General features: G+C 36.3%; 1 protein-coding gene across 1 annotated transcript; it reads left to right on the forward strand.

Annotated features, from left to right (window-relative positions):
* Positions 1-9,003: 9,003 nt before the first annotated feature.
* LOC109476375 lies at positions 9,004-11,881 on the forward strand. Its single transcript, XM_019777309.1, has 4 exons — positions 9,004-9,143; positions 10,861-10,933; positions 11,471-11,572; positions 11,758-11,881. The coding sequence occupies exons 1-4, from the start codon at positions 9,025-9,027 to the stop codon at positions 11,812-11,814; spliced, it is 351 nt and encodes a 116-aa protein (XP_019632868.1). The 5' UTR covers positions 9,004-9,024; the 3' UTR covers positions 11,815-11,881.
* The last annotated feature ends 782 nt before the right edge of the window (positions 11,882-12,663 follow it).

Below are 12,663 nucleotides of genomic sequence, written 5' to 3' on the forward strand. Positions count from 1 at the left end.
ACCTGGTTAATTAATTGGATTAAGTTTTCCCGCCAAAAAACTTATATATAGAGCACTCTAGCCTTGAACTTGTGCCCCCCTCCCTACTCTTCCTGCCCACCTCCCACACTTTTTCCACAACTCGAGTATGTTACACTGTTCTCTAGACTTCTTCGAACATGTAGTCACCACACTCTGCTACACAAACACTTTATTGATCAAGTGCAGTTTTTCCACCACTTAGAGTTTAGAATAATCTCTCGCTCTCCTGGTCGGTCAATGCACTAAGTGTACTCCCCGGGGGATGTCTTTTCGGAGACATTGATGCTTCGACACATCAGTATACCAGTGCAATTGACCGACCAGGAGAGCGAGAGATTATTCTAAAGTCTAAGTGGTGGAAAAACTGCACTTGATCAACAAAGTGTTTGTGTAGAAGAGTGGTGACTACATGTTCGAAGAAGTCTAGAGAACAGTGTAACACACTCTGAGTTGTGGAAGAAGTGTGGGAGGTGGGCAGGAAGAGTAGGGAGGGGGGCACAAGTTCAAGGTTAGAGTGCTCTATATACTAAGTTTTTTTGGCGGGGAAACTTAATCCAATTAATTAACCAGGTGAGGGTGCCAATTAATTTTTTTTGGCGGGGAAAATGGACTGAACAAGGAATTAGCCTGGAATAGATAGACAAGTTTTTGGCGGGAGAATTTAAGTGTAAAGAAAGGTCTAAAGCGACAATTTTGGGGGTAATTTGGGATGCATACGATATGAAGAGGATGACTAAGGAATTAATGCGGCCAGCTAAGATTCAAAGATTTTCGATGAGAGAATTTAAGTGTAAAAGGTCTAAAGCGACAATTTTGGGGGTAATTTGGGATGCATACGATGACTACGGAATTCATGCGGCCGGCAAAGATTCAAAGTTTTTCTGCGAGAGAATTTAAGTGTACAGGTCCAAAGCGACAATTTTGGGGGCAATTTGGGATTCATACAATATAAAGAGGATAACAACGTGGAATTCATGCAGCTGGCTTAGATGCGAAGTTTTTCGGAGGGAGAATTTAAGTGTAAAGGTCTGAAACAACAATTTAGGGGCAATTTGGCATTCAACCATACAATATGAAGAATTTTTCAGTGTTGCTTAACATGAAATTGAAGTCGCCGGCTACAATAAACGTTAAATGAAAAAAGAGAAATGTGAGTGCAGGTGTGTGCATGTGGAGTGTTGTCTCGTGTTAAAGAAACCATACTCACTCCTCCCATCTTCTTCCACGCAGCCCTGCCTACAAAAGTCTGGTTCTTCCTCCTGCTGCAGTCCAGTCTCCGGGTCCGCATCTTGAAGACAGAGAAACAAAATTCATTGTATTGACAACAGCAATTGGCCTAACTAATTCAAGATATTATGTCACACAACATGCAAGTTTATGACAGTAAGAATGGAGATAAATGCTGCCTGTAAAGGTCCAATGCACATTGCAAAAAGTGTGATGTGCTATATCTCAAATGACTAAAAGTGCAATGTGGGACCAAGGAGGTTATACTGGAGACATTATACAATGTATTCTCTTTTGTCAGACTAATTGTTTGAAGATGTGAAAAGGAGTCTAGAAAAGTGTGACATACTATGCATTAAAGGCAATGAAAGCTTTGGTGACCGGATCATTGGATTATAGGATTGAAATTTATTAGCCTGGGTGTGTTGCTGAACAAATAAACTATACTTACAAGTTACAACTGTGCCCACTGTCTTCTCTCACTGCTTTGCTGTCTTCGTTTCCTTCTGCATCTTCAGGTCAACTGGTTTGCTCAGCCTTCATCGCAGTTTTTCCCATTCAGGACAGGAACGTCAGGACACACCTAACTATATATAATAAATAATTAGTGTGATGTGTGATGCTCCCCCAAAAATTTCCAGGTAACTAGGTGACTAAGAAAGATAATGATAAAATCCTGCACTTTAACAATCTCAATGCTTAGATGATGCTTGCGGTTGATTGATTGCTTAGATATGTACAAAGTGTTAAAAGTAGCTTCTTATTGCCTCTCAGTTCTTAACACACAGAAAAATATAAAGTTGGAAAGCATTGTCTCACCTGTACAAACTCTTCACTTTGTCTTCAACTTCAAAGTCAGCTGTCTCATCTAGCCTGGTTTGGACAGGAACATCAGGACTGCTGACCCTATTATACCTATATAATTATAAAAGAACAATTGATGCCAGATAATGGCTATTGTATGTGAATGACTAACTAGCTACCAGGTAAAGATGAACTCTTGTATGCGACCTTTTACTTTGCCTCTTCCTAGAAATGTTGAGAAGGGCTCAAGAAGTCTAAATATACTAGTCATTTATTCAAATCAAAGGCAATCCAAAATTAATGTGAAAGATGTTTTGCTACATGTGAGTTATTTTTATAAAGTGTAAGACATAAGAGAAGAGTGCTAGAGTCAAACAGATCTTCAAAAGCAATCATTTTCTCACCTGTGAATGTTGTTGTTGTCATATTGCTCTTGTGTCTCTAAATCACCCGATCTGGTCCAATCTTCTCTTGTCAGGTCCAGACAGTAGTCTTCAATACAGCATCAGTTAGCAGCCACCTAACTATACAAACATTAGAAGTTACACACTTGTCTCAAATAACGAAGTAAATAGTAGGTTGAATGCAAAATTCAGATTTTTCTCACCCGAGAGTCATCTTCGGTCTTCAAATCACCTGGTCTGGTCCAATCTTGTCAGGTTTACGAGGAATTCACCACTACTGCATCAGTCAGCAGCCACCTAACTATACGGACATTAGAAGTTACACACTTGTCTCAAATAACATCAAATAGCTGTAGGTAAGATGCAGAATTGTGATTTTTCTTACCTGATATTCCTCTTGGGTCTTCAAATCATTTGGTCTGGTCCAGTCTGTCTTGTCAGGTACAGGCATGCAGTAGTCCCCACTACTAGTACTGCATCAGTCAGTATCCACCTACAGTACATGTAACTACAATGTGTACAGGCATTAAAAGTTACACAGTTGTCTCAAATAATGCCAAGTTAAAATGCAGAATATGAATTTTTCTCACCTGATATTCCTCTTGGGTCATCGAATCATCGATATCTGATCTGGTCCAATCTGTCTTGTCAGCTTCAGACAGTGGTCTTCACTCCTATATAAGTCGGCAGCCACCTAACTATGCAGACATTAAACGTTATACACTTGTTTCAAATAATACCAAGTAAATGGTTGGTAAAATGAAGAATTGGAATTTTTCTCACCTGGTAATCCTCTTGAGTCTTCAAATCATCTGATGTGGTCCAATCTGTCTTGTTAGGTTCAGACAGTGTAAGTCCTCACTACTGCATCAGTCACCACCTAACTATATACAGACATTTGAAGTTACACACTTGTCTCAATTCAAATTAACTGTAGGTAAAATGCACAATTCAGATTTTTCTCACCTGATATTCCTCTTCGGTCTTCAAATCATTGGTCCAATCTGTCTTGTCAGGTTCAGACAAAAGTTGTCACTACTGCATCAGCCATCATCTAACTATATATGTCATACATTATAAGTTGAACACTTCTCTCAAATTAAAAACTAGCAAAGCACACACACACACACACACACACACACACACACCTTAAATTTATATATAATATCTTTACTTTAATACAAGCACATACCTCGACGAAAACTGTACATAATCTGTATCTGTATAGCCGGTATAACAGCCTTTCGGCGTGACACACCAGCTTCGCAGGCACGCGACGCGGCGGCAGCTGGCTACATTACACCGACTGACTTGTTACACCTAACTCTTGAACATCTAACTCTAGACATTGTTTAAAGCTATCTAATGACAATGCCCCTACTGTACTTGGTGACAGCAAATTCCACTCTGCGATAGTTCCAGGAAAGAATGAATTCTTGAACACCTCGATCCTTGGTTGATAACTCTGGTACTTGAAGGCATGGTTATTTCCAGTTTATTAGTCATTTTGTACACCATGCATAGTCTTAACATTTTTCTTCTGTCTTCCAGTGACACCCACTGTAGGTTAGTGGAATATGCTTTATGGGGAATACGAAAACACTCGGCGCAAAATGTTTTGAAATCAGGAATTGCTACCTTCAAGCATAATCAACTGTAGTGTTTGCGCCAGAAATACTTGGGCTTGGTCATTACTATTTACTGAATTGCTCTAAAATGGAAACGAACAAGCTTTTAAGTTATACATAATACATTGCAAATGATAATAAAGAACGAAAGTATGGTCGCCTCGACGTAACTAGTTTTTAACCGTTTTGTATCTTATTTATTTCGGCGCCCTGAAGCTTTGAGGCCCCCATCTTGTTCACGCAAACTTTTAGCGGGAAAAAGAACTAATTATGTACTCGGCCACATTCCAACGGGTGTTTTGAACCACGTGGAGATAAAGAAAAATGTTTGGTCGATACACAATTTCTTTCAACAGACATAACCTCAAAACGCTTAACAACTGACTAAAAAGACATTTTATATATACTCTACAAGCGCACCACACATTGAAAATGTTGTTGAAAACGCGGCAACTTGAAAGACTTTTTCTAAGCCTGTATAAAATTAGGAACGGCCGCTCCCTAATACAGAAATAGATCATTTCTTACGTAATATAACTTGACATGTTCGTACTAGTGTCAGCCAAATAATGTACTGGTTTACCTGCAACACTAAGGGAAGTCGTCTCTATACCACGCTACTCTTCCCAACTGTCTCGCCATTTTTGTCTTCTCCAAAATTCGCCAGGTCAGGAAATAGGCATTTTCTCCTCAAAACATCAACAGAACGGCACGAATCCTCGGCGAACACTCCCAGACATTCTGCTGCACACTTACTAAGACATTCTACCGACGAAAACGTCTAAAAAGTACCCGGCAAGTTTGAAGTCTTCCTGGGCGGAATTTGTACCCGTTCCTTCTCTCCTTTCATGCACACCCGCCATCTTGGAAAGGCGTGTTTCAAGTACAGGTGCTGTGTCACATGTAAATCATGAGCAAAATTTGCATTCGATAATCAAGTTCACATTAGATTAACGACAAGGAAATAGGCAATCATCACACATACAGGCCTGAAAAAATACGATGATTTAATTATGGATTTCATCTTACGAATTCAAATGTCTCAATTTTTCTATCCTCATCATTCAACTTAAGGAGAAAACATTTTTCAATAAATGATCATTGTTTGACCCAGGCCATTTATCTATAAACAAAAAATAAAATCAGTCAATAGGGAAAATAATAGCCTATGATAAATTTAGCCTGCGTAGAGTTCATTTGCACGTCATAGGGGGAAATTATAATCTCCAATCAGATCCTAGGGTGGCAAGAAGACAGTATCAAATTGGCCAGGTAGTATCCATTGGCCAGAGAGGGTCCAATATGCCACCAAGGTGGTGGTAGCGACAAAAAAATACAGGAAATATGTAAAAAGGTAACGATCTTCCCCAATCAACCTCTGCTTGGATAGTAGGGAAATTAACCCTCTCGCAGACTGTCTCTCCTGGCCAAATATTTCTCTTTTTTACCGAATTCTAGGATCCGTGCCTCCGGAAGGCCTGGTGGAGGTTAGAGTAAACTGCACGCTTGATGAAATCTTGTGGGCATTCTGCCCAGCAATGCCACTTGTTTAGACTGAAAGACTACCTCGTGCTGAGAGGCAAAGAAGCTTTATCTGTTCGTCTGGGGCGAACGTTTAGGCCACACCGCCTTAATTTTATGGATGACATCCACGCGCGCATTAATTTTCGCCTGTCGCCATTAAAAAAAAAAAAAAAGGTCACGTCCACCAAGGCTCTGGCCTGGCTCAAGGTTTGGGTAGTACATGGTAGTTAGCACCCAGGTTACCGAAGCTCCACGACTCAAAAACTCAGTACATAAGAGCACAGTACCGATTTATAAATGCCGCAAAAAGACAGCATGTGCCAGCTTTGTATTCCTGTGGTTTAGTAGCATTTTTATTTTTGGCCGGAGTTTTTTTTTATTCGCCCGCGCCCACTAGTTTGGGGGTGTTCAGAGGATCTCAATCATAAAATAAAATCGGTGTGGCCTTATATGTTATTACATGCGGTAACGAGCATAGCTTTCCTCCGAGACAACGATAAAAATGGTACTCCAGACAACCCAATAACGTGGTACATGGTCTCTACGTATATACATATATAGGTATACAAGTATATATGTATATAAATAAACGTTTGAGTATATACATATACCTTTACGTATATACATATACGTATACGTAGATGCATCAACGTATATACGTCTACGCATATATACGTGTACGTAAACGAATATGTATATACGTATATATATACGTAAACGTATAAATTTATATATATATAATATGTATATACGTATACGTATATGTACACATGTATACGCATATACGTACGTTTACGTATATGCATATACCTATACGTATATACACAAATACGTATATGCATATTTATACGTATATACATATATACATATACGTATACGTATATACATATATACATATACGTATACGTATATACATATATACGTATGGGTATATACATATATACGTATACGTATATGTACGTATATACATATACGTATATACGTATGGGTGTCTGTATATGTACGTATATGTATAAACGTATACGTGTATGTATATGTATGTATACGTATATGTTTATGTACATATCGGTATTAACGAATACGTATACGAAGACACGTATACGTATATACGTGTATAGGTATACATTTCTACGTATACGTATGTGTATATATACGTATACATATATATGTGCATACGTATACGTATATATGTATATACGTTAACGTATATGTATATACCTTTACGTATATGTATACAACTATACGTATATGTATCTACGTATACGTATACTTTGTACGTATACGTATATACATATATACGAATACGTATATACATGTATACGTAAACGTATATACATATAAACGTATATACATATATACATATACGTTTACGTTTATACCTATATACATATAAGAATAAAAATATACGTATATATGTACGTATACGTATGTGTATATACGTATACGTACATATACAATACATATACGTACAAGTACATATACATATATATATATATATATATATATGTACGTATACGTATATGTATATACGTATATGTATATGTACGTATACGTACAAGTACATGTACGTATACGTATATACATAAACGTATACGTATATACATATATGCGTATATGTATATGCGTAAGTACGTATACGTATATGTATACATATACATATACGTATAGGTATATACATATAAGTAAAAACATATACCTTACGTATATACATGTATACGTATACGTACATACATATATACGTATACTACATATAGATATACGTATACGTAGATATGAATACGTATACGCGTATATACGTATACGTATCTACATATACGTATTCGTTCATACGTATACGTACATATACGTATACCTATACGTACATATACATATACGTATATACATAAACGTATGCGTACATATACACATACGTATACGTTTATATGTATATACGTTCACGTATACATGTATATACGTATTCGTATATATGTATATACGTATACGTACAAAGTATACGTATACGTATATACATATACGTATAGTTGTATACATATACGTAAAGGTATATACATATACGTTAACGTATATACATATATACGTATACGTATGCACACATATATATATACGTATATATACACATACGTATACGTAGAAATGTATACCTATACACGTATATACGTATACGTGTCTTCGTATACGTATTCGTTAATACCGACATGTACATAAACATATACGTATACGTACATATACATACACGTATACGTATATACATATACATATACGTACATATACAGACACCCATACGTATATACGTATATGTATATACGTATACGTATATATGTATATACCCATACGTATATATGTATATACGTATACGTATATGTATATATGTATATACGTATACGTATATGTATATATGTATATACGTATGTATATACGTATACATAAAAATGTATATACGTATACATAAATATGCATATACGTATAAATAGGCATATACATATTTGTGTATATACGTATAGGTATATGCATATACGTAAACGTACGTATATGCGTATACATGTGTACATATACGTATACGTATATACATATTATATATATATAAATATATACGTTTACGTATATATATACGTATATACATATTCGTTTACGTACACGTATATATGCGTAGACGAATATACGTTGATGCATCTACGTATACGTAAGTATATACGTATACGTATATACATATACGTATACGTATATAGATATATAAGTGTATACGTATATATGTCTACGTATATACACATATACGTATATGTATATTCGTATGTACGTATACGTATATACATATACATATACGTAGATATGTATTCGTACACACGTATATACGTTAACGTATCTACGTATACGTTTTCGTACATACGTATATACGTATACGTAGATATGTATACGTATACACATATATACGTTTACGTATCTACGTATACTTATTCGTATATACGTATACGTACATACGCATACGTATATGTATGTACACACACACACACAATAAACATATATATATGTATCCATTGAGACGATATATGTAATACTATATATTAAACGTACATACGTATGCGTATATATACACATACATATGGTATATACATGTATACATATATGTGATATATACATACAGACGATATATCTAATACTACATATAGAGCGACAGACAGAGAGACGATATACATAATCATTATACTGTACATATTTGGTGGTAAACAAAACCGATATTTAACCAATCACGTTACAGTGTCTTTCACATGACTATTCAATCCCTTCGCCATATGCCTCCACGCATACATGCGACTCCAGACCAATGCATATCATTAACAGAAATATCTTATTTATATGACGTTCCTCCCTGTATATTCTCAGTACCCAGAGCGGACACGTTGGTGGTTTTTCTGAGCAGGATGTTTTGGCTGCTACGTTCCCCACCCCCCGGGCGGACCCCCTATATCCTGGGGATCGCCTTGTTGCTGTTCCTCCCTGCGATCACCCTCCCCGGGGAAGCTACCGATCCTGGAGCAAGGTAAAAATTTTTAGATTTTTTAAAGTTGATATTCTATTCTAAAATTTATTTAGGGAGCTTTACCCCGTTCCGTTTTTTGAATGACATAACATATCATCCTTTTAAAATGTCAGACCTGAGACCAGACTGTAAGGGTTGAACCACTCACACCGGGAAGGACCCCTGCTCTTTTTATAATATGGTAGGATCAATGTACGTGTGTGGCCCTCACGGAACATTCGCTTTACATCCAATTTGAGAGGACAGCCCTGTTCGAAGCCAGGTACTAATTTTCACCCGAGTTAGGAAATAGGTGCCTTTCCCAAGGATACAACAGTGGAGCCTGCCAAGGATTCGAACCCTGAACCTTCAGATTCTGAGATAAGAGCGCTGACCACATGTTTGGAAAACATTGAAGAAAAGCCATTAGGTGTGGTGTTGCCATTAGGTGTTGTGCCATAGCTGAGCAAAAAGTGTGCACTGAAATGAAATGTGTTGAACCGAACCCAAATAAAAAATTGCTACTTCAACGACCATAAAGAAAGGGCCTGTTTGAAAAGGCCAACGAATTCCATCCTAATTTCTCCACGTTTACAGACGTGTGGGTTTTGTAATGTTAAGTACAAAAAGAAAACTACTCTCCTCTTAACATTACAAAACCCACACATTATAGAAAAGGTGGGATCATTCGTCTTCCACTGTGTCGGAAAAAGAAGTCAAACCCAACAAAATAGAATAATTTAGACTTAGAGTAACAAATACTATTACTGTTATTTATTGTCCGTCCTTTTTAGTTTCATGTTGCTTGTATTTAGCCTTCGAGAAATTACTTGCAATAAACTTTTCAATTAATTTATTAAGATGAACTAAACTCAAGAAGTAAATTTGTGAGAGAAAAACAACAATGGTTTGTCTAGCTTGCTATCGTGGCACATCTCTACATGTATCATAGTCATTTGTTGTTGTTTTCTTTGGGGGGGGGGGCGAGACAATCAGTCCAAAAAATGATTATTCATTGACTGCAACAGTTGTTTTCTGAATATGCTCTCAGTACCAAAATGCACGTACACCGTGGTAAAGAAAAAGCACACAACAGTTTTGCGCATCTTTTCTTTTCAAATTATGATAACAGCAATTCTCCACCGAAATCAGTTGATTTCTGCAAAGCTGAAATGATCAATTATCACTAATGATCAGTTTTTAGTTTTATTTTCTCAGATTTTGTGTCTTTGGCGTTTTATTGGTTTTTTTTTGCGATTGCTCTTATGCAATAATCTGAACGACTTTTTATTCATTCATTCATCCATCCATTCATTAATTCGTTCATTCCTTTTTACCTTTTATTCATTCATTCATCCATTCATTCATTCGTTCGTTCATTCTTTGCTACCTTTTATTCATTCATTCATGCATCCATCCATCTATCCTTTCATTCGTTCGTTCATTCCTTTTTATTTTCATTGATTCATTCATCAATTCATTCGTTCATCCATTTACCTTTTATTCATTCATTCATTCGTTCATTCCTTTTTTACCTTTTATTCATTCATCTATTCATTCATTCGTTCGTTCATTCCTTTTTACTTTTATTCATTCATCAATCCATTCGTTCATTCCTTTTTAAACTTTTATTCATTTATTCGTTTATTCCTTTTTTTACCTTTTATTCATCCATTCGTTCATTCCTTTTTTACCTTTTATTCATTCATTCGTTCATTCCTTTACACTTGACCTGCAGCACCAACGTCAACGCTACCGACGCGCCAAGCATGAAGGTCCTGCCGACCATCAGAGTCATTTCCGGGAACAAGGTAAGGTTATCTTTAACACAAACTGCGACAATAGTTTGGACAGATTGCAACAAAATGGACAATATGTATTTGATTATCAGGCATGGTTCATTCTTAGTCATCAGTATACAGCAAAACAAAATAAATAGACAGGCAAAGTATCAAAAAGTATGATAACACCAACAACTTCATGATGAGCTGCAATGTGCATAAATTTCGCTTGAGGACGTATCATTATGTGTGACTGTTGTGTGAAAGATGGCGGTTCAGCACTAAGGACAGTGCTGATCACGTTCTTATGCTGAAAAGGATATCAGGAAGAGTCCCTTTATTTTTTGTTACCAAACCAAAGCCACCAGAACCAGACTACAATACGAAACAATTGACCATTTCCGTGAGCGACATACAGATATTAGAAAAGACTATGGGATATCGTTAATTAAATTTACTGTATCTAAAATTGTCCAAAAAAATTGATCTTGAAAATCCCAGTTTTAACATCGTGACATCGCGTCGGTTGCCTTCAACTTTCTCCTCAACTATTTGCGCCCCCTGTAGGGTGAAACGAATGTGCAGGACGGCAAGAACATCACCTTCGAGCCGGGCGAACCCAGCGGCAACATCTACTTCGGGGAAACTTGCATGGACGACGTCATCAAGGTACGGACCACGCACTTGCGCCACCCTGCGGCATGAGTTGAAACTGCTGATATGACTTGTGATTAGAATTCTGCACCTGCTTTATATCTATCTTATGATCAGATGATATCACTCTATGGCACAATATTGAGATTGAAACCCCAAAATGATTTCATCAGCCAACGTCATTTTTTTTTATTTTTCAGGTGACCGAAATGACGAAAATGCTAAATCAGGTTGGCTTTTCTACCCGTAAGCCGTAAGAGGCCGACTAAAGCCAGCATGTGGAAAATGAGTTCCACTGTTCTCAAGTATAATCCTGAACAGAGTTGGCTCTGTTGTAGTGTACGTGAGTCAGTTGGTTAGTTGAAAAGAGCTGACGAGAAGCCGATATTTCTTCCAAGGAATATCATGGCTACATTCTGTGCTGTGAGTCACAGTCTGAAGAAGTAGCAGAAACAGTCGTTTGTACAAGACGAAGGAAAATTTGTACTGATTAAACTGTTTTAAGGAGCCACGTGATTCAAGTGTTGTTTTTGATAGAACTTCTGTCATGTTGTGATACATATAAGTAAATACAAAGACGTATACGTATATACATAAAAACGTATATGTTTATACGTATACGAATATGTATATTCGAATACTTATGTACATATACGTTTAGGTATATACATACACGTATACATATATACATATATACATATACATATATACGTATACGTCAACACAAATACGTATATACATATACGTATACGTATATACATACGTATATGAGTATACGTATACGTATATAAGTATAGGTATTTGTATATATATATACATATACGTATACGTATATACGTATACATATACGTATATGTATAGGTATATACATATACGTATGCGTATAAACATATACGTATGCGTATAAACATATACGTATATGTATATGTATACGTATATACATTTACGTGTTCATATACGTATATGTATACGTATATACATATACGTATACGCATATGTATACACGTACACATATACGTATACATATACGTATATGGGTATACGTATACATATACGTATACGTATATTATGAGTTATACATACACGTATATGAATACGTATATATA

This window comes from Branchiostoma belcheri, unplaced genomic scaffold, assembly GCF_001625305.1.
Source record: "Branchiostoma belcheri isolate BF01 breed outbred unplaced genomic scaffold, Haploidv18h27 scaffold37, whole genome shotgun sequence".
Lineage (NCBI taxonomy): Eukaryota > Metazoa > Chordata > Leptocardii > Amphioxiformes > Branchiostomatidae > Branchiostoma > Branchiostoma belcheri.